This window comes from Paroedura picta, chromosome 3 (genome assembly GCF_049243985.1).
Source record: "Paroedura picta isolate Pp20150507F chromosome 3, Ppicta_v3.0, whole genome shotgun sequence".
Classification (NCBI taxonomy): domain Eukaryota; kingdom Metazoa; phylum Chordata; class Lepidosauria; order Squamata; family Gekkonidae; genus Paroedura; species Paroedura picta.
This window is the reverse complement of record NC_135371.1, coordinates 23,084,587-23,104,885: the sequence shown is the minus strand read 5'-3', so window position 1 is coordinate 23,104,885 and position 20,299 is coordinate 23,084,587. Positions and strand designations below refer to the sequence as shown.

The following is a 20,299-nucleotide window of genomic DNA, read 5'->3' as shown; positions in this document are numbered from 1 at the left end:
TAAACCAAAAGTAACATTTCCAATCAGAGGCATATCAAAGTCAATGAAAATGCCTTATTTTACAACCAGTCTACATTAGAGAGAGGTAGGTCCTTGAAATAATCAGTCTTTTTTTTTTTTGGAATGTCCACAATCATTGAAGGCCCCTTCTCACTCAACATCTTCTTCACCGGATGTTTCTCTTTGACCGTTTATGCACTGGAGGTTTCATGCCAGGCTGCAGGCTGGAGTTTTAGTCATGGCAGGTTGCCCCACCTCTTCCTGCACCCACACGGGGGGGGGGGAGCATTTGGCCTGGTGTGCCTCATCCGCCCCTGATCTGTACTTCTGCACAACAGCTGGGGCAGCGAAGTTCCCAGTGCGTAAACGGTCTTCAGCACATAAATATTTCAATTTTTTCCATATAGCCCCTGAGATAGTAATGGTACATCAGAAATTTAGGGCAACGAAATAATAAATGCAGAAGTGTATCTGGGGCATTGCATCCATGGTGACACATTATCTCATTTCTTTATTTCTTTATTTATTATAATTATATACCACCCTCCCCTGAGGCTCAGGGCGGTTCACATGAAACATAGCGAACAGGAATAATACAGTAACCTCAGTAACCATCGGATGAATAACAATAGTGATAATAACAGCAATAAACAGAGAGAACAGTAATTAATAACTGCAGTATTCTAACGGGCCCATAGTTCAAGGGTAGTCAACCTGTGGTCCTCCAGATGTCCATGGACTACAATTCCCACGAGCACCTGCCATCAAATTGTAGTCCATGGACATCTGGAGGACCACGGGTTGACTACCCTTGCCATAGTTGGTTGATACAGGGCATTTGAATTCATAGGTGGGAGGCTCGGGGGCCCAATTGATGTTGTTAGTTTTAGTCAACCTCAATCAAAGGCCTGGCAGAAGAGCTCTGTTTTGCGGGCTCTAGAGATGAGAGTGTCAGGTTGGGAGCAGCAAGTCCTGGGTCCAAATCCCTGGGAAGCTCACTGGACGATCTGTGGCTGGTCACTCACTTTGGCTCTAACTGTACTCAGAAGGTAGTTTTTTGGGGGGAAACATCGAAGAGAACTGTGTATGGTGTCTTGGAACTCCTTGGAGTAAGAATGGAGAGTAAAATATATCTTTTGTACCATGTATGTTATAGTTGTAGAATACATTTTGTTTATAGCCAGGATGGTATGCATCTCTTAACACAATGTTCTTTTACAACCTAATTTCTAGCTCTCGTGGTTTGCAAAGGTAAGCTTGCAGTGTTAAATTTAAATACAATCCATCAATCAATTAATTAATTCCATTTTTATACTGCCCTCCCTCGCATCTCAGGGCAGTTCACAACAGAGTCCAATATACATGCTCTGATATAATACAAAATACAATTAGTCTCAGTCTATTGCATCAATATTATCGAACGGTTAAACCATTCAACCATTTAAAATGTTTAACCATAATTTAACAGATGGGCTGGACTATAGATTGCTTCACAATGTATCCAGTGGGCATTTCTGATGGAAGGGGGTTCTGGCAGGCCCAGTAGATGTTATCAGCTTACTGGCCTAACCAAAAGCTTGTCAGAAGAGCTCCGTTTTACAGGCTCAGCAGAACTGTGCTAACTCCCTGGCATTGTTGAACTCAGTACACCAAATAAGGGGGGTTTCTTTTTTGGGGGGGTGGGGGTGGACATTTCATAAAGAATGTATACATTGAGGTGCCCACTAAAATGATTTCCCTGTCTCAGGATTAGAAAGCTTGCAGATTTTGTCCTTAGGGGGGGAAATGGGCTGCATCTGCAGAGATCTGTTTATTCATGCCCTTTTAGATCATTACAGGGATCAGTTGCGTTTCACTAACTTCCACAACCGTTCATTGTTGTTGCAAAAATCGCTAGCCTTTCTGGTAATGCTCCAGCTGCTAGCTGAGCCTGAAGTCCAGTCAAGCTGGACTGGGACATAGAAAACCCAAGTTAAATCCTGTGTTCCATCACGTCTTGAAGGTCTTTCATGGTATATTTCAATTTTGGGGTGCTCCAGCTCTCCACCACTGATTAGAAATACCCACGTAAACATTACACCAGGGGTAGTCAAACTGCGGCCCTCCAGATCTCCATGGAGTACAATTCCCATGAGCCCCTGCCAGTGAACATCTGGAGGGCTGTAGTTTGACTACCCCTGCATTACACGCTTTACATACCAGTGCTGAATCATCCCAGTAATTTATTGCATCTGAGCAGGGCAGAAGAACTGGCGAGTTGCAGAGGCCAGAAGGACAGGTTCTCAGCCAAAGCGGCAGGATGTTGGTCACCTCGCCAGCCCTACCTTGGGATGGCATCATATTGCACAACTTGAGAAGGATTTAAAACCACTGAAGGAGGGCGGCTGAGCTATGACACTGCACAAAGGGATGGTGGTTAAGGCCGCACCTGGTCCAGTTGGTTACTGCCCATCTTTTCTGTCTCCTCCTTTGGCTTAAATATCTGTTTATGCATATATTTATATATAGAAGCCAAGCCATCTTTTCTCACTGAGACTCAAGGGAGATTACAAAATGTAAAAGCTGTGCAATCAGACAGGGTAAGACATCCAAAAAGTGCAATAGGACTAGAATTACAAAATCAAAGAGCATTGAAAACAAGCTGTCTGAGTCATTGGTTCCCAAACCTTTTCAGGTTGCTGCCCCCTTGGCTCCCAGTCTCTCCCTGCTGGTCTTTCCTTCTTCCCTTTTGGTTGCTATTCTACATGCATCTGGACAAGTAGATGTTTTTTTTGGGGGGGGGGCAGTTCTTGACCTATGGGCAGAATAGGTTGCCTACTCTTGATGCAGAGCTTACCCCCAAACAACAACTCCCCCTACCCTTTCGTCTCACGTAATTGTGTTTTCTTCAGATGATTTAGAGGTAGTCAACCTGTGGTCCTCCAGATGTTCATGGACTACAATTCCCATGAATTCCCATGCATTTGCTGGCAGGGGCTCATGGGAATTGTAGTCCATGAACATCTAGAGGACCACAGGTTGACTACCCCTGATTTAGACAATGTTTTTGGCAACTCATTGAGCCTTCTAACAGGCTGCTTTGGAAGCATGTAGTGACTTGGAGGGTGATCAGTAATATGCATTTCACTTGTGCTTACTTGGCAGAAAGCTCTTTGCTTTAACATGGGAGTGGAGGACCCAGTCCCAGACAGTGAGGAGGCTGGGAAGCCTCTGCGATGCAAGTTCAGGCAATTGTGGCTGTAGAAGCATCAGTTCCTAAAATGCTTGGTTGACCAATTGCAGTCTTCTTGTAAGGATTCTATCAGGAAAGCATCCATTTCCAGTGACTGATTCTGTGTGTGGGAAGGTATTCTGTTAGATCCCATAGCAGATTTTCACTAATGGAAAGGAGAGGGATATGTTCATTGATTTTTGCCTCCCACCATGTACTTCTGACTCACATGAACACACAGTGCTGCCTTATACTGAATGAGAACGTTTGTCCATCAGAGCCCATAATGCGTACTCAGACCGACTGCAGCCCTCTAGGTTCTCAGGCATAGGTCTTTCATATCACCTCCTGCCAGGGCCTTTAACTGGAGATGCCAGGGAGTGAACCTGGGACCTTCTGCATGCCAAACAGATGCTCTACCACTGAGCCACAGCCCCTGCCATCCCCCATGCTGTTCCTGGGGATCCCTTTTCTCTCAGGAGCGGCATTTTGTGAGGCATTTGGGGCCACAACAAGGTGTACGTGCGTATGAAGAAATCTTCCAGAGTCCAGGCCATTATCTTCTAAAAGAACATTTCTGTCCTGCCCCTCTTACAAGGAGATGGTGAGGTTCTCCCTACTCTGCTTTACTCTCACAACAACCCTGTAAGACTGGTTAGGCGGCGAAAGCATGGTGATTGCATAAGGTTTTCCCAGCGTGTTTCACAGAAACTTCCTTTCTAATGGACCTGTGGCCAAGAGAGTAGATCTCAGGAGAGTTTTTAAAGAGCGTAGGTGTTTTCAAGGGCAGCTTCTGAGAGAGAGAAATACTTGAGGGAGGGGCAGAAACGTGGTACATGTGTGTGTGTGTGTGTGTGTGTGTGTGTGTGTGTGTGCCTCTGGATTGCAGCCTGCATTCTCTTTGTTGATTAGACACTTTGTACTCGTTACAAAATGGAATAATGAGGAATCATGGGTTTAAAAAAGAAGAAAAGCCGTATATTTATTATATTGGAGGTGGGAATGTTTGATCATTTTTTCCTGCTTGTTGAAGCAAGATATGCCTTTAGGTGGGGTGGAAAGAAATATTTGTGAGGGGAGTGCCTGGTGCTTCATCACGGAGCCTATGAGAGAGTTTGCTTGTAAGAGTACATTACTGTGATGTTGCCTGATGAGGAAGTTGCCTTCAATGCAGTGGCCTCTCACCAAGGAATAAGCAGAGGTGGAAGTCATGAAATTTGTTTTGTGGTTTGAGAGCACAAAGAGGTTTCAGGATGGGATTTGTATTTCCTGAAGGAATAGGAAGTGGTTTGCTGTGGGCAAATTTGGCACGGTCCCTTTGACCAAGTCAGCAACTTGACAGATATGTTTTGGAAACTTCTGTCTTCTCATGACAAAGGGAAGCTGTGGCACTTGAAGGCCCATACCCCCAAAATCTCATTGGTCTCTGAAAACGCTACTGGGCTCAAATCTAGCTGTTCTTCTGCAGACTGCCATGGTTGCCCCCTGAAACTATCCTCTTCTTGTTGGTTGTTTCGTTTGTTATATTGAGCAAAATGGTCACCAGTCTTCTTCAGAATGGGAACAATGGGTATGGTACGATTAAGATTCAAATGTTTTGCTTCTTCAAAGGTAGATAGTGACTACAAAAACACATGGCACTTTAGATGCCCACGAAATCATATGTTGAGGAGTATGGAATGATGGCTTGTCTCCTTGCCTTAACCAAGTTCTCGCAGAAATTGTTTTCTGTTATTTGTTTACAAACGTTATGTTAGACCTTTCTGATCCATTTGGTCCACCAAGATGGGTACAATTAAAAACAGAGCATTAAAACGTATCATAAAAGTTAAAGGTAAACACATGTATCAAAGCACATGAACGAAGATTTGAAACATAGATAGGGGAGATCACTGAGGGATGCTAGGCAATACAATTAAGCCTTCACTGTTAAGCAGAAGACAGTGATAGAAGGGATCATACAACTGTTCCACCATTTTTGCTACTTTTCTTTGTTTCTTGTGGTACTCTTCCAGGCTTCTTGTGTCTCTGCATGAAGTACTCTAGTAACTGTCTCCTGAGTAATATTTACTTTTATATAATAGAAACATCCAGGAACATTTGAGGTGGACTTGCATCTTTCTGGCAGCAGCAAGCTATATTCCATATTCTCCCTTCCTCCTCTTGTCTGTAGTTAGCAATGGCACAGCCTCATAGATTGATCTAGGATTGTGTTATAATCTAAAAAGACAAGGGGGACTGGCAAAAGTCACATGGGGAGGAATCCCATCGTCATCCAGGATAGAATCATAGAATCATAGAGTTGGAAGGGGCCATCTAGTCCAACCCCCTGCTCAACGCAGGATCAGCCGAAAGCATCCTAAAGCATCCAAGAAAAGTGTGTATCCAACCTTTGCTTGAAGACTGCCAGCATGGTCCTCTTAGAGTTCAGCAACAATGGTGGGTGGTGTCTACGAACTGCTCTGAGCCTGGAGGGCCTCCTGACCTCTGCCACTGCTGGGCTTGGAGTGGCTCCCAAGCTCTGACATGGCCAGGTCTGTTAGCATCTCCTGGGTTCTGTATAATACTGTGTAATACTGTCAAGGAAATGACACCCGTAGAGAGCTAGATAGGCATAGGGGTTAAGAGCAGCAGCATCTAATCTGGGATTGATTCCCCACTCCTCCACATGCAGCTAGCTGGGTGACCTTGGGCCAGTCACAGTTCTGTCCGAGCTCTCTCAACCTCCCCTCTCGCAGGGTGTCTGTTGTGTGGAGAAGAAGGGTAGGCGAGTGTGAGCTGCTTTGAGACTCCTTCAGGTAGTAAAGAGTGGAGTACAAAAAACCCAGCTCTTCTTCTCTGCCAGCAGCTCCTGAAATCTTACTTGACCCACCTTATGTTTTTAAACATTGCTTTAAGGTTCTAAATGTTGCTTTCCGTCTCCATGAAATGCCTTCCATGCCAGCCTGGAACCAAATTAGTTATGCTCCGACTGTTGTTTTTCCTGTAATTCGTTATTTTATTTGAACCGAAGGAAAAGCTAAAAGTGGAGTGAGTCTGATTCTTCTCCATTCTCCATTGTAGGAATCGCAACAGGATCCATGGCATCAAGGCAAGGGAACTGGAGCCCTATGTTGCCATGGAAACTTTGGACCTTAGCTCAAATAACATCACAGAAATCCGAAGTGGCTGTTTCCCAGTGGGGCTTCGTATAAAAGATCTGTAAGTATTTCGATAGTCAGTTTTTGTTGCGAAGCCTATGGAACAGTTTCAGTTTTATATAGTAAAGATTTTCAAATTTTCTTGAGTTAAAAAAATTAAACAAGTTATAATTAAGAATTTATAAAATCAGCTAGGCATTGCTCTTTGACATGCATACTGGAGAAAATCATCCTTTTTTTAAACCATCAATCTATTTATTACAAGAGATTGAAAAGTCACCTTGCTGTTTCCTCCCACCCATCACCCTTTGACTATTTCCAATAGATCGATGGAGGAAGGGGAGCACCAACTCCAGGAAAGAAACCTGTTCTTTTCTCTCATTCTTGACTGGGGATTGCCCTAGTTAGGAGGGTGGAGGGTGGACTTCGGGTGTGGGGAGGTACTGCAGCTCTCTTCCATTCCTCCCCAAAACAGCTAATGCAGACTTAAGAAAGAGGCAATAGTGAGGGTATATAGAATCATAGAGTTGGAAGGGACCTCCTGGGTCATCTTGTCCAACCTCCTGCACTGTGGAGGACATTCACATCCCTATTGCTCATCCACTGTAACCTGCCACCCCTTTGAGCCTTCACAGAATCAGCCTCTCCGTCAGATGGCTATCCAGCCTCTGTTTAAAAATCTCCAAAGATGGAGAACCCACCACCTCCCGAGGAAGCCCGTTCCACTGAGAAACCGCTCTGTCAGGAACTTCTTCTGGATGTTTAGGCAGAATTTCTTTTGAATTAATTTCATCCCATTGGTTCTGGTTCGTCCCTCAAGGGCAAGTGAGAATAGTTATTTGTAGATTCGTTCCCTTAGCCTTTTTAAAAAATTGAACACATGAACTTGCTTCACACCAAGGCAGACCACTGGTCCATCTAACTCAGGACTGTTGATTTTGACTGGCCATGATTGTCTAGTGCCTGGTCTCCACATGCAGCAGAATGAGGCATTAAGGAAGTGGCAGGCCCCTCAGGTAGTAGAATGTACCTCAGCCAAGAGTTAAGGGAGCACCATTTGGAACGCTTTTGTAGAGGAAAAAAGTGTCCGATAGGCAGCATGACACGGATCAGGCAATCTGGAATAGACCCCCCCCCCATGTTATTTTGTCATTTGCCAGGAGCATTCAAAAACAGCACCCTACTCCCCACCCCATTTTCAAGTGGTAAAGTTGACTCTTAATCCCTCAGGATTTTACCTCCTCATTCCAATGCATTTGTTGACCAAACTTGAGATCTTTGCTCCTCGGGAGCCCTACCCATCATGTGCTGTACCATTGAGGGATGGCCTCTCCCCTATTACAGGTTATTGCAACACTGAATAATGCTTTAATTGTCTATTGTTAAATACAGAGAAATTAAAAAAGAGGCAGCAACCGGCTTGTCATGTGTCATGACTGAACTGTATCAAATAATGAATGGTGTATAAATGTTTTTCACTGTGGCGTGCCGTCATCGCAAAATAGATCCGAGACAGAATTTCAGACCAAAATTATATTGGAAAAAGATGCTGGGGAGTCCTTCTCACAGCATCTCCGTGACATAGGTGGCTGTCATTCCCATTTTACCTGTTTGGATCTGTGCCTGGAAAGGACACATTTAAGTACTTGCCTTCCCATGTCCAATTGAAGTATTCTACCTGTTAAGCCACAGAGATCTGAGCTATTTCTGGTGTGGGTTTGTCCTTTGAACTATTCCGTATCAAAATATGGAACTGAATGTATGGGCTCTTGATACCTGTGGGAAATTAAAGGTGCTGAGATTATTATTATTATTATCATCATCATCATCATCATCATCATCATCATCATCATCATCATCATCATCATCATCATCATCATCATCATCATCATCATCATCATCATCATCATCTTTCGATTTATTGCCCGCCACTCCCTTACGGCTCGTGGCGGGTTACAACATTTTAAAAACCCCAATAAAATCCATTTAAATCCCTCAACAACAATTACAATATAACATTATTGGTTAGCAAGCTAACCTGGCAAGATAGGCTAATCAACCTCCCCCTCCTACTACAAGCAGGTGGAGAGGGGATACTGATGGTACTAATCCCCAATCTCAATCCCGGGTCCCGGGTCCCCGGGGGGGGCATAGATGTTAGCCTCGGCCTCAACTGTAAACCTGGCGGAAGAGCTCCGTCTTGCAGGCCCTGCGGAATGATGGAAGATCTTGCAGGGCCCGCAGCTCTCCCGGGAGCTCATTCCACCAGGTAGGGGCCAGGACCGAAAAGGCCCTGGCCCTGGTCGAGGCCAGGCGTGCTTCCCTGGGGGCGGGAACGACCAGCAGATTTTCTCCGGCAGAACGTAAGGCTCTGTGGGGGGCATAGGGCGATAGATGGTCCCTCAGGTATGTGGGTCCCAACTCGCGTAAAGCCTTGAAGGTTAAAACCAAAACCTTGAACCGGATCCGGGCAGCAATTGGCAACCAGTGCAGCTGCCTCAGCACTGGCTGAATGTGGGCCCTCCAAGGTGTACCAGTGAGGACCCTGGCAGCTGCATTTTGCACTAGCTGGAGTTTCCGGACCAAGGACAAGGGAAGGCCCGCGTACTTCAGGGAATACTTCAGGGAATCTCCTATCATCCGTTGTCTAAATTGTGCTGATAGGGGAAATGGCTTCATTTGGTCTGAAGAGAGAAACGCATGATATTTTTCACGTGGTATGTCCAGGAGTCACCAGCCCCTCTGGTAAGAAGCGAACGAGACCTCTGTCGTAGCCGTTTAAATAGCTTGTGATGAATTATTGCAGCTACCTGGGGAGCAACCGAATCAGCACCCTGGAGACCAAGGCTTTTGATAGCCTGTCACAATCCCTGCTAACGCTTCGCCTGAGTAAAAACAGGATCGCCCAGCTTCCTGCTAAGGCATTCAAGCTGTCCAGGCTAACGCAACTGTGAGTAGAAATGCGCACTTTAATTATGGCTAACCAAACTTTATGGAGACAAACATTCCCTGAGGACATGCTCACCAAATGCAGTCCTTCTTCACACTGTGCCTATAAAATGTTGAATAAACTATATTTTAATGGCACTATAGTGACACCTAATAAAACAAATTAGGAGTAGACTTTTTTTTGGTGTGTGTGGCCTCGTACAATGTTAGATCGTTCCCGTAACAAGAGACACAAAAGAGAGAACATGTTTTTTTTTAAAAAAATCAATTACAGTGCTCATCCTAAGATCGTTCTAAGTTCTGTGAACTTAGAAGGGAGTAGCTCTGCTTAAGAGAGCACTGTTAGGATATTAGCTGCCCTGAACTTGCAAAGCATAGGTTCTCGAACCAATGTGAACATTTATTTAATTGTCTTTTTCTCCCCTCCCCCTTTTTCTCACAAGGCAAAGTTAAGCAAGGTCATAGGCCTTCCCTGTACCGTGTTGTCAAGACCACACATGAATTTTTAGTAGTAATAAAGCAGGCAACAAGGAAAGGCTTGTTAAAGGTTACAGTTGACATTTGAACGATCAAAATGATGATTTCAATCAGTCAGCGTACACATTGTTGTTTGTACAGCCATAGTATAGCATGGACGGTATTGGATCATAAATATACACCTGCATCTGTGAATGTGTTTTGTGTGTCAATAATTGACCTTTGGTAATGAGGATTTGCACGCTAGAAGTTTGGAACCAGACTTATGAAGACCAGATCATGAAGTATTTGGTGTCCAGTTGCAATCAGTGTGAAACATTTAAAAAAAATAAAGACAATTTATATGAACAGACACTGAAGGGGTTATGGAATTCTTTTGAAACAGAAATCAAATCATAGCTAAAATTCTAGTCAAGCAACTGTTGGTTTATCTGTTTTTAATTCCCCCAGTGTATGTCATCTGTTCAGACAGTAAATTTAAATTTGCACTCTCCTGTCAAAGACTCATGGAAGAAATATTCCAAATCCTAAGCAAGGCTGCTTTTATAAATGTTTCTAAAGTGCATGCAGTATTTTGGCACTTGGATCCCATTAGACTTTCATGAGACTTCTTTTATTTAAGCATTTTAACAAGCTGGAAAATAACGCCAAACACTGGATCATGTTAGGATATATTAATAAGTAGCAAAACTGCTTAATCTGCCCTAGATGGCCCAGCCTAGTTGAATCTCATCAGATCTCAGAAGCTAGGCAGAGTTGGCCCTAGTTAGTATTTGAATGGCCAACTACTGGGGAAATCCAGGGTTGCTCCACAGAGGCAGGCAGTGGCAAACAACTTGGGGACATCTTTTGCCTTGAAGACCCTACAGAGTCACCAGCTTTGGCTTGAGAGCACTTTCCACAATCACCACCACAACCAAATCCGCTCTAATGCTATACAGGTACAAACTAAGAAAAATAAGTTAAATCAGTGATTCCCCATTAAAACCCTGCTAATTCTGAAGATACAGAACTCTTCATCTGGCAGAATCCACTTTGTAATACAAGAGCTTGCAAATCTTGGCTTCTGTAGAAGCAAGGTACCGCCTTACTTACTCCTTGTTTGCAGACACTGAAATCCCCAACCGTGTACCTTACAGCAGGGTTAGTCAACCTGTGGTCCTCCAGATGTCCATGGATTACAATTCCTGTGAGCCCCTGCCAGCAAACGCTGGCAGGGGCTCATGGGGATGTAGTCCATTGACATCTGGAGGACCACAGGTTGACTACCCCTGCCTTACAGAACAATACACAGACATTGCCATTGCTAACTCAAAACCATTTCTACAAATTAGGGGCTAGGTTCACTGATTGAATCTTTCTTGTGACTTTTGCAGGTATTTTAAATTTCAGTGTGACTGTTTACTTTAACCTGAGAACTTAACTTTGTAAAAACAGACAGTTTTGTGATTGATTGATATTCAAAATTAATAGATGAAACCATTGAATTCTTGAGATTGTGAGCTCTAAGGAGTTTTGATGAAATGCTATCGACATCAAATGTAATATGCATTTGAAACCACAGTCCCATGCATTTTGTGTACGTGTGGTTTGTCAGAATTGTGGCTAAGAGTTACCAATCTGTTCCCCCTGTTTGGATGGTGTGATTGTGCCCAGTGCATTAGAAAAGGTAGGCCTGTTTTTAACACCTTCTTGTGCTGTTGACAATTTTAGCGACTTAAACCGTAATCGCATTCGTTCGATTGAAGGCCTGACGTTTCAAGGACTGGCCAACTTAGAAGTACTGAAGCTGCAGCGCAACACCATAAGCAAACTGACTGATGGAGCCTTCTGGGGCCTGGCCAGAATGCAAGTTCTGTAAGTTGAAAGATGATTGACAGTTTCTTTCTCTTAATTGGATATAAGCAGTGTGGAGGGGAATTTCTGTTTAGCTATCATGGAATTTCTGTTTAGCTATCTCAGCTCATGACTGTAGGTAGACCTACCGTTTATATAGCTACTAGAGGCCAAGCCCGTTTCATTCAGGAATACAACAGGCACTAGATTGGGGGTGGGGGTGGTGGAAGAACTCTGTGGACAGCCTCCCCCTTCCCCCAGGACCTGAAAAGGCTTCAGGTAGCTTTTAGGGAACTCGCCAGCAGGGGCAGCTTAGATCTGCAGACTCTGAGCCTCAGAGGGAAGTGGAAGGAGGAGGGGGTGGTCAGAGGTGGGGGACGGAAGGTGATTGGCTGGCCATTAGACAGATAGGCAAGCTGGTTGGAGAAAGAGGCACTCAGGGGCGGGACAACCGTCCTGAGTGGGTGTTAAGTTCTGAGTGGCACTTAAGCAATGAGACCCACTCCTCCTCCAAGCCTTTACCAGAAGTATATTATGTGGAACATATCTGAGCTAGATATCTCTCCATATTTCATTGCGTGTGTGCATGTCTTAAAACAACCAGTTCAGTGTGTGTACTCAGAATTCTAAAATGTGTTATCTCTTTAGGCATCTGGAACATAACATCCTGACTGAAGTTAATAGTGGCTCCCTGTATGGCCTCTCTTCCCTTCAGCAATTTCATCTGAGCAACAACTTGATATCCCGTATCAAGCCTGATGGATGGAGCTTCTGCCAAAAGCTAAATGAGCTGTGAGTTACCTACCCTAAGAAGCAGCTGAGATAAAAAGTAGATATTAAGGGGAAGGGGTGTGTCCCTTACTATAAAATAAAAAGGGAAGATGGACACATGCAGAAATACGCCCCTGAACTTTCTAAAATATGCCTGTAAGTTCTGGGTTGAGAAAAGGCTTGCCTTATCAGCTACTCCGATTTATTGCCAGCTTGTATGAAGTTAACCAGGCTGAGAAGTAAAATCTGCTATGCCTGCATGGATCCCCGGCCCTCATGAAGTATGCCTGGCTTTGAACAGGGCCAGGGCCTTTTCAGTCCTGGCCCCTACTTGGTGGAATGAGCTCCCAGAAGAGCTGAGGCCCCTGTCAGAGCTATCACTGTTCTGCAGGGTCTGTAAAATGGAGCTTTTCCACCAGACATTTGGTCAGGGCTAGGGACTTGGAAGATCGCTGGGTCCCCCCTCTTCCTCCCCTCCTGGAAGATTCAATCTTAGTTGCTGCATCATCCTTTCATTTGACCTGGAGTCATGCAACTGCCAAGGAACCATCTGCTGTGGCAGTTGGCCACTCTCTGGGTTTAATTTTATTGTAACTGCATTGTGGGGGTTTCAATATTGGGGTGTTTATTGCTCAATTATTGTATTGTTTTTATGATTGTGAGCTGCTGCGAGCCTGTTTCGCTGGTACGGCTAATAAAGTGCAATATAAATAAATACATTTTAAAAATAAAATAACGGTGCCCATCACCATTGAGATTTCTTGGACCGGCTGCAATTTCTGTACTCTCAAAGGCCACTTTAGAAAGACCTTTTGCTCAGCATTTTCTTTTTAGAGAAGGATAAGGTACTCAGAATGGCCAGTCTTGGTGGGAGATATAAAAGGTATATGAATTGGTTGTAGAAAAGCAGCTGGTTTGTAAGTACTGCTGTTAAGAGTGGTAGATAATTTCCAAAATCTTTTAAGGGAATCTTTTTCTTTTTTTTTTAATATAAATATTTAATAGTATATGGACATATAACAGAAATAGTGGATACATTAGAATAGATATTAAAAGTGAGTGTTCCCCTTCAGTTGTTTCTCTAGTCCAGGAGTGGCCAAACCTTGGCTTTCCAGATGTCCATGGACTACAATTCCATGGGCTCATGGGAATTGTAGACCATGGACATATGGAAAACCAAGGTTTGGCCACCCCTGCTCTAGTCTAATGCAATGTACAGACCTACTTGTTAATGTAATGATATTAAGAATGCCAGTGACTTTGAAATGTATCTGGAGGCGTCCTGCTTACTAGAATTGTCAGCTTGGCCATCATACATAGTTCTCCAAGCTTACGAAGCTTGGGAACGGTTTTCCTTGAGCAAGATTTTTTATTGCTTAACCGAACAGTTATTTCCAGGCATAATTATTAATTATTAATTCAGCTTGTTAACATCTGCTCTTTGTGCACACAGATTACCATCAGACAATATAGAAAGCCCTTTGAATTGTTTTTGAAATGTTTCACAAGCACAAGTAAAGGCTGTTTTCAAAAATGACACTCAGTGTCCTTTGGGTCTGCCTTGAATCTTCTCCCCCTATCTTTTAATATTTACAAATATGGCTAGTGTTCCAGGTGATGATGAATAAAATGAAAAATTCAAATGATAATCCACAGAGACATGGGCATTTAGTTTAATCAAGGCATGGATGCTTGTTCCCCTCAGTCTGGGAATAGATGGGTTGCTAGTGGTTCCTTCTTACCATATTTATCCTAGAAAATATCGCCTGCCATGCCTCTCTCTTAGTCAACGGCCATGGGTATTCCTAGTGACGTGAAATGTTGATGTTTTAAATTCATGTATTTGTTTTTGTTTTGCCATGTGAAATGTGAGTTGGCATGAGGTTAACCTGTGGATGTGTGAAGTTCAAAAAAGGTCACTTTTAGTTTCTCATGTGGAAACAACTGAGAATTCAAGTACTAGCTTGCTACTGGGGAATTGTGGACTTTTAACAGGAACCTTCACAAACCCCTCAAAGGAAAATAAAAACATTCCTTCAAGTTCTAGAAGGAAAAGGGATTGTTTGGGTCAGCTTCCTTCAAGAATATAAGAAGGACGGTCTAATCATTAAATCAAACAGAGAGAAACAGACATATCCACTGGCAATATGATAAATATATATTCATAAAAGAAAGAAAAATGTCCTATTTTTGTAGTTTTCCTTGTTTCTTTGGGGAACGTGTCAATACAGACCGGTATCCCCATACCTATGTGAACCTGTGACCAGTCTTATACCATTAATATATATAAGGACTTGTCACTGATGAAATAATCTCACTGAAAACGGATATTACCTGGATTCCATTTTGACAGAAGTCCTAAAGAACAAAGAAACAAGGAAAACTACAAAAATAGGACATTTTTCTTTCTTTTATGAATATATTTATCATGTTGCCAGTGGATAGGTCTGTTTCTCTCTGTTTGGGTTAGCTTCCTTGCCTCAGAATCCAACCGTAGGTGAACAGGCACTAGAAAAAGGGGTGATTTGTCCTAAAAGCGATTTTTGTGTACGCATCTAGCTGGTTGCCACTATAAACCAAAGAGATCCTGGGATTTGCTCTTTCTTGGCTATCTCTAAATCATGTCAGTTAAGACAGGCCTGTGAAAGCTCTGTCAGAAAATCCCATGCAGAAAACCGAAGAGCAATTCCCCCTTAGTTAAATTTAGCACTACACTGGATTGCTTTTCCCCCCTCCAGCTTTGAGTAAAAATTCTTTCGTTGCAGGTGAGGAAATAATTTTGACTGGCTGCCATTTCTTCATAATTCAACAGTACAGCCTCTTTAGGAATGGGTGTACGTTGTCCGGTGGCTTTTGGAAAGCCATTAATCTCTTCTGAATTTCTTCCAGAGGTCTTTTAGGTGCGCCTCCACCCCCCTTGCTTGCACTTCCAAAAGGAAGACAGCTTGCCAAGGAAACGACACTCCTAGGACTTAATATATACGAATGTTTTAACTTAGGCTTTGGCTTAACTAGCTAACTTCTCCTGTCCCACCTAGATATTTTTTTTAAGGTAGGGAACACAAGAGCCAAACCTATAAGAGAAACAAGAAGCTTTCAATATGAACAAGAATTGTGCATTGTTTCTTCTATTATACCCTCTTATATTACCCATAGATTATATGGAGTCTTTCTTTAAAAAAAACCAAAACTTTCTCATGTCTATTTTGTGAGAGAAGATGTTGCTCAAAGGCTTTCAAAGCATGATGCAAGCTTTTCTGGGAAGGACAGGCGGTTGCTAGGGGAGGTCCAGCATTCACCTTGACACTCCCGCTGTCGGCTGTGAGTGGGCCAGGTGGCAGAATGCCAGTTTAACTCACAAATTCTCACACACACACACACAGTACAGTGATTGGAGACTATTGTGCCCCAGCCCACCAGTTGAATGCCAGTGCTGGGAACTTCCGAGGCAAGTCAATGGACAGGGAAAACTTCTGTTGGTCTCTTCTGTTGTGTGGAGCCTGGAGGGACCTTGATTTCATTTCCCGGGTTTGCTCTAGTGCAGTCTGAGGTTCCAAGGTTAGTTGGCAAGCGGGTTGAGCCACGATCTGGATGGGAAACTTTCTACCAAAGAAATCCCTTCTGTCCTGTCCTGAGCTGCGTGGAGCGCGAGATACAAATCGAGCAGCAAAGTAAAATGCACCTATCTTATTCTCCCAAGGTTTATTTTCCAAGGAGTAAGCACTATTTGGTAGCATGCAGCTTACTTCTGAGTAGACCTGTTTAGGATGCTCCTTTGAATATTTTTATCAGTTTTGATGCTGCAAAAGTAGAGGGCATGTTTATGTATTCATGTATTGTGCCCATTTATTTAGAACTTTCAACTCTGCTTTTCTCACCAGTGGGGAACCTAAAAGCAATTTAGCATGCCATTCTCCCCTGCTCCATTTTTAGCCTCATAACAACCCTGTGAGGTAGGTTAGGCTGAAAGATTGTGGCCAAAGGCAGAGTAAGGGTATTGAGCCTGGGATCATCACGTCACTACACCACACTGGTAGACATACTAGACAGGGTCTAGATGTTCAGAGGCAACAGAAGAGCGGGTTGAGAGAGTGAATGAAACTGCTCTCTTACTAGGATTGACTTTTGTCCTTTTCCTTCTCAGGTCCCTGTCATTTAACAACCTAACCAGACTGGATGAAAAGAGCCTAGCGGACCTGGGTGGGCTGCAGACTCTACACCTCAGCCACAACTCCATCAGCTACATCGCAGAGGGGGCGTTCCAGGGATTGAAAAGCCTGCGAATTCTGTATGCGTTTTTTGATTTTTCCTTTTCAAGATGGTGGCGGTGGTGGAGGGGTCTTAAGAAAGTAAAAGTGGTTGTTCCTTCCCTAACGCACAAGAACACATCTATGAACACAGCTGACCTTTGTTGTAAAGTATGTTTGTACTGCTGCCAGGGCCGGTTTATCCATGTAGTACGTGCTACGGGCCAGGGGCTACACAAGATGCTCCCCCGTGGAACAGGGCCATAGCTCCCCCCACCCCCGTTTCCCTCTTTAAGGACATTCCGAGTGATTCTCCTTTCCATGGGCGGGGGGGGGGGGAGATATACCACGAATCCTTAAATTAGCTCTGGTGCTATGGGCACCACAAATCTTTAAACCACTCCTGGCTGCAGCCTAGCCTTGCTAAATATGACAGTCTTGCCTGCTTCTGTTTCGCTGTTCAGGTTTTCCCCATACTTGGTGTTATGACTCTACAGGCAGTATTCTTCTGCCGGGCTGCCATTTGTTTTCAGTGGAGATGTACAGAGACTAGTAACACTGCTTGCTCCTTCTTTCCCACAATTTATCTTGGCTTCTAGTGCCTCCGGATTATGCATGCACGATTATTAATCCACCAGTGTTGTAAAATCTGCAGCGCCAGTTTTCCAGCAACACTTCTGCATCCTGGCCAGAAATCATGTGATGGATAAGGATTTTTTTTTTTTTAAAGAGAAAAATAAAAAAGAGCCAGTGAAAAACACTCAGTGTTTCTTCCCTTCCCTTTCTTCTTCAGCCTAGTTAAAGGCTTGGTTCAATTGAACCTTCCTCCTTAGTTACCACACTGTGCAGCCATTTATTCCTTTTATTGAACGAAGGGAGGAAGCACTTTTATGTTTCTTAGCCTTTCTCAGAACCACCTTTCGATCTTCACGCGCCCCTTTCAGAAAGGCCCTTCTCCTACGCAGCTGGCACGGAGAAAAGGGCTCGGGAGGACTTTCCCAAACCCCAGAAGGGTGTTTGGATTGCCGCTAATTCTGATCTTCTTTTGTGTCCTCTGCCCGGAGAGGAGGGGCAGGGCGGGAGAGCGAGCTCTAATTGAATCAAGAGCATGGCCCATCGGGTCTTGCACCTGGTGAAAAAGAGCCGGGCATGCTTTAATTACGGCCTATTGTTGGCGATCCTTTGGTGGGTGTGAAAGTGCTGAAATGCGAAGCTATTCAAATAGAGGTCAGGCCTGGGGACCTCACAGCAGAATGATTAACAAGGCAGTAGGCATTCAGGGCCAGCCAGCCAGAAAGAATAGGAAATTGGCAACAGGGGATGGGAGAAAAGCAAAGTGAATGCAAAGAAAGCTGGACCAGAATGCTGAATTCCCTACCCTTTTCTGTGTGAAAGTCTTTTCTCCCCCACCCCCCATTGTTATTAAAAGGCATTTTGGTTTCTTTGGGGGAAGGAAGCCCTCTGTAGCAACAAGTCATACTCTGTTCCCTCTTCTTTTATAGAAGATATATAAAATAATACAGTGTAAAGAGCAATTAACAAAAAGGTCGCTACAGGACTCTCAAAGCATTCGGAGCTGGTTTGGGGAAAGGGTCTGAATACAGAGCAGTCAACTTTTTTTAACTCCGCTAAAGGCGGGTTTTTTTAACTCCGCTGCAGTTTTGCCCAGTGGCTGCTGTAGAAAATGCGGAAGTTGCTTCACTGAGGTAAAAAAAGAAGAAGAAGAAGAAGAAGAAGCTGCACCTCTATCACACATACAGTCGGTAGTCCGATACATGCCACTCGAAGGAATTAAAGTATACCTGTGCCCCTGCTGAGTTGTGACCCTGGCCTCTCAGCCTGGTGCCGTTTAAATACTCTCCTCCCACTGCTTCACCGTAACCTATTGTGTTGATTCCATTGTTTTCTTGACTTCTGACTGCACACTGATCTTTCCAGCAGCCACATCTGCACGTTCTGGAATGCGAGCCTTGTGCTCTGTAAAAACGATTGTGGCTTAATTTTTCATTTCCCAGTTTTGGTCTAATTTGGAATGCATCTCTCCCCACCTCCCCCCCCCCCCGCCCCAATCAATTTCTTCATTGCTCTGAAACACAGGAGGGAAGGGAGAAAAACTGAAAACCCACTTCAAACTTTAAAAGGATCAAATTTGGAAAAAGGCCTTACTTTGGAAGCTTTCTTTGAGAGAAAGCAATATGGAAGTGGTCAGTTCTAGTCAATGAGAGTAAATTACCTCTGATTTCCCCGAGAGTACTGGCCCATCCTGATTTATTTATTTTTTAAAAAGCTTCATGTTCCCTGGAGAAAAGAGGAGGCCTTTGATAAGCACGTCCTAAAGATTACCCTTTGAATCTTTTAATGTTGAGCTTGCAAACCAGGAAATTGATTGCAAGCTGGGTTTTTTTTTTTTTTTGTCTTCTCTCCAGGAATCTGGACCATAATGAAATTTCAGGCACAATAGAAGACACCAGTGGGGCCTTCACAGGTCTGGGAAACCTAAGCAAGCTGTGAGTATCAAAAATACAGATTGATCTGTCTGTCTGTCTGTTCATTTGTCTATTGTCATTTGGCTTAATGTGTGTTTTATAAGGATAAAAGAGGCATACATTTCAAATAATAAATTAGTTACAAAAAAGGCTTTCTCCATTTGAGTCTTCAGCAAATTGATAATTAAGTGATATGGGACATGTGCGGTCAAAGCCAGTAAACATGACTGAGATTTCTTTGCTGCAACAAGTTTATTCCGAATCACTTACGTTCATGGGCTCATTTTACCAGTAATGGAACACCTTATGATTTTTGGAGGCAACCCTGTTACTTATTCCTCACAGTTCCCCACAGTCTTATGTGGCACAACCTCATGTGGAGACAAAAAGGAAACTGAGTATGTTGGGGAAATAATGCACCTCAGTCATAGTGTGTGTGCGCGCACATGCACAGGCCATAACCGCACCAGGCATTCAGAACTCTTTAAAAATCCAGTTACCATTTAGGAGTATAGGGAAATACTGAGTATAGCAGAGTTTTAATTTTCCAAAACCAGTGGGTAAGCACCAGGCATAGAATTCTTAGCAGAAACAAGCCTTGATTGCTCTTGTTTGTACCTTTTTGCAGCAGGGAAACACCGAAGGCCAAGAAATAAAGGCTTTTGTAAAACCAGCCAGTAAATCTGCACTAGGAATTCTAAGAACCAACAAAGAACATTCTTTTCATTTGTCTTTAGTTTCATTGCACAGTGCTTAAAGTGGCATCCAGACATTACAAATAAATGTCAGCTTGTGATGGGGGGGGGGGGGAGCCCCAGTATTTTCTGTGCACTCCGTTCTCTCGTATGGTGCAGAGACTGAAGACTTTCTAGTTTGTAACAAATGCCCAGTGTGCTGTGACATTGAAATTGAGTCACACTGAGGTTTGTTCCCATGCATTTACACCCAGGATTTTAAACCAGCACTGGACCAAAATGAAAATAATGGTTACCAGGCAGAGGGCCGAAATAGTAATGGTTCTGTAAAGTACCCAATAGTTGGTGTCTCTAGTTCTGGAGTTGTAGGAAGCTGTCCTAGATAGCCTAGTCAGAAGCAGATAGTAGATGTTGGTTTTCAGAGGTGAGCAGAACTGAAGTCCAGTAGCACCTTAAAGACTAACACAGTTTCCACAATTTTGATAAT

General features: G+C 43.7%; 1 protein-coding gene across 4 annotated transcripts in view; it reads left to right on the top strand.

Annotated features, from left to right (window-relative positions):
* The window catches only part of LRIG1 (leucine rich repeats and immunoglobulin like domains 1), a 145,786-nt gene that overhangs the window by 91,379 nt on the left and 34,108 nt on the right, over nt 1–20,299 (top strand). For all 4 annotated transcript variants that reach the window (XR_013228954.1, XM_077325098.1, XM_077325097.1 and 1 more), the window contains 6 exons: nt 6,275–6,412; nt 9,158–9,301; nt 11,491–11,634; nt 12,262–12,405; nt 16,529–16,672; nt 19,058–19,138. Coding sequence is in view for 3 of the 4 variants with exons in the window: in XM_077325098.1 (XP_077181213.1) it covers nt 6,275–6,412; nt 9,158–9,301; nt 11,491–11,634; nt 12,262–12,405; nt 16,529–16,672; nt 19,058–19,138 (795 nt within the window). In the remaining variant the exon portion in view is untranslated. The remainder of the gene's footprint in view (nt 1–6,274; nt 6,413–9,157; nt 9,302–11,490; nt 11,635–12,261; nt 12,406–16,528; nt 16,673–19,057; nt 19,139–20,299) is intronic.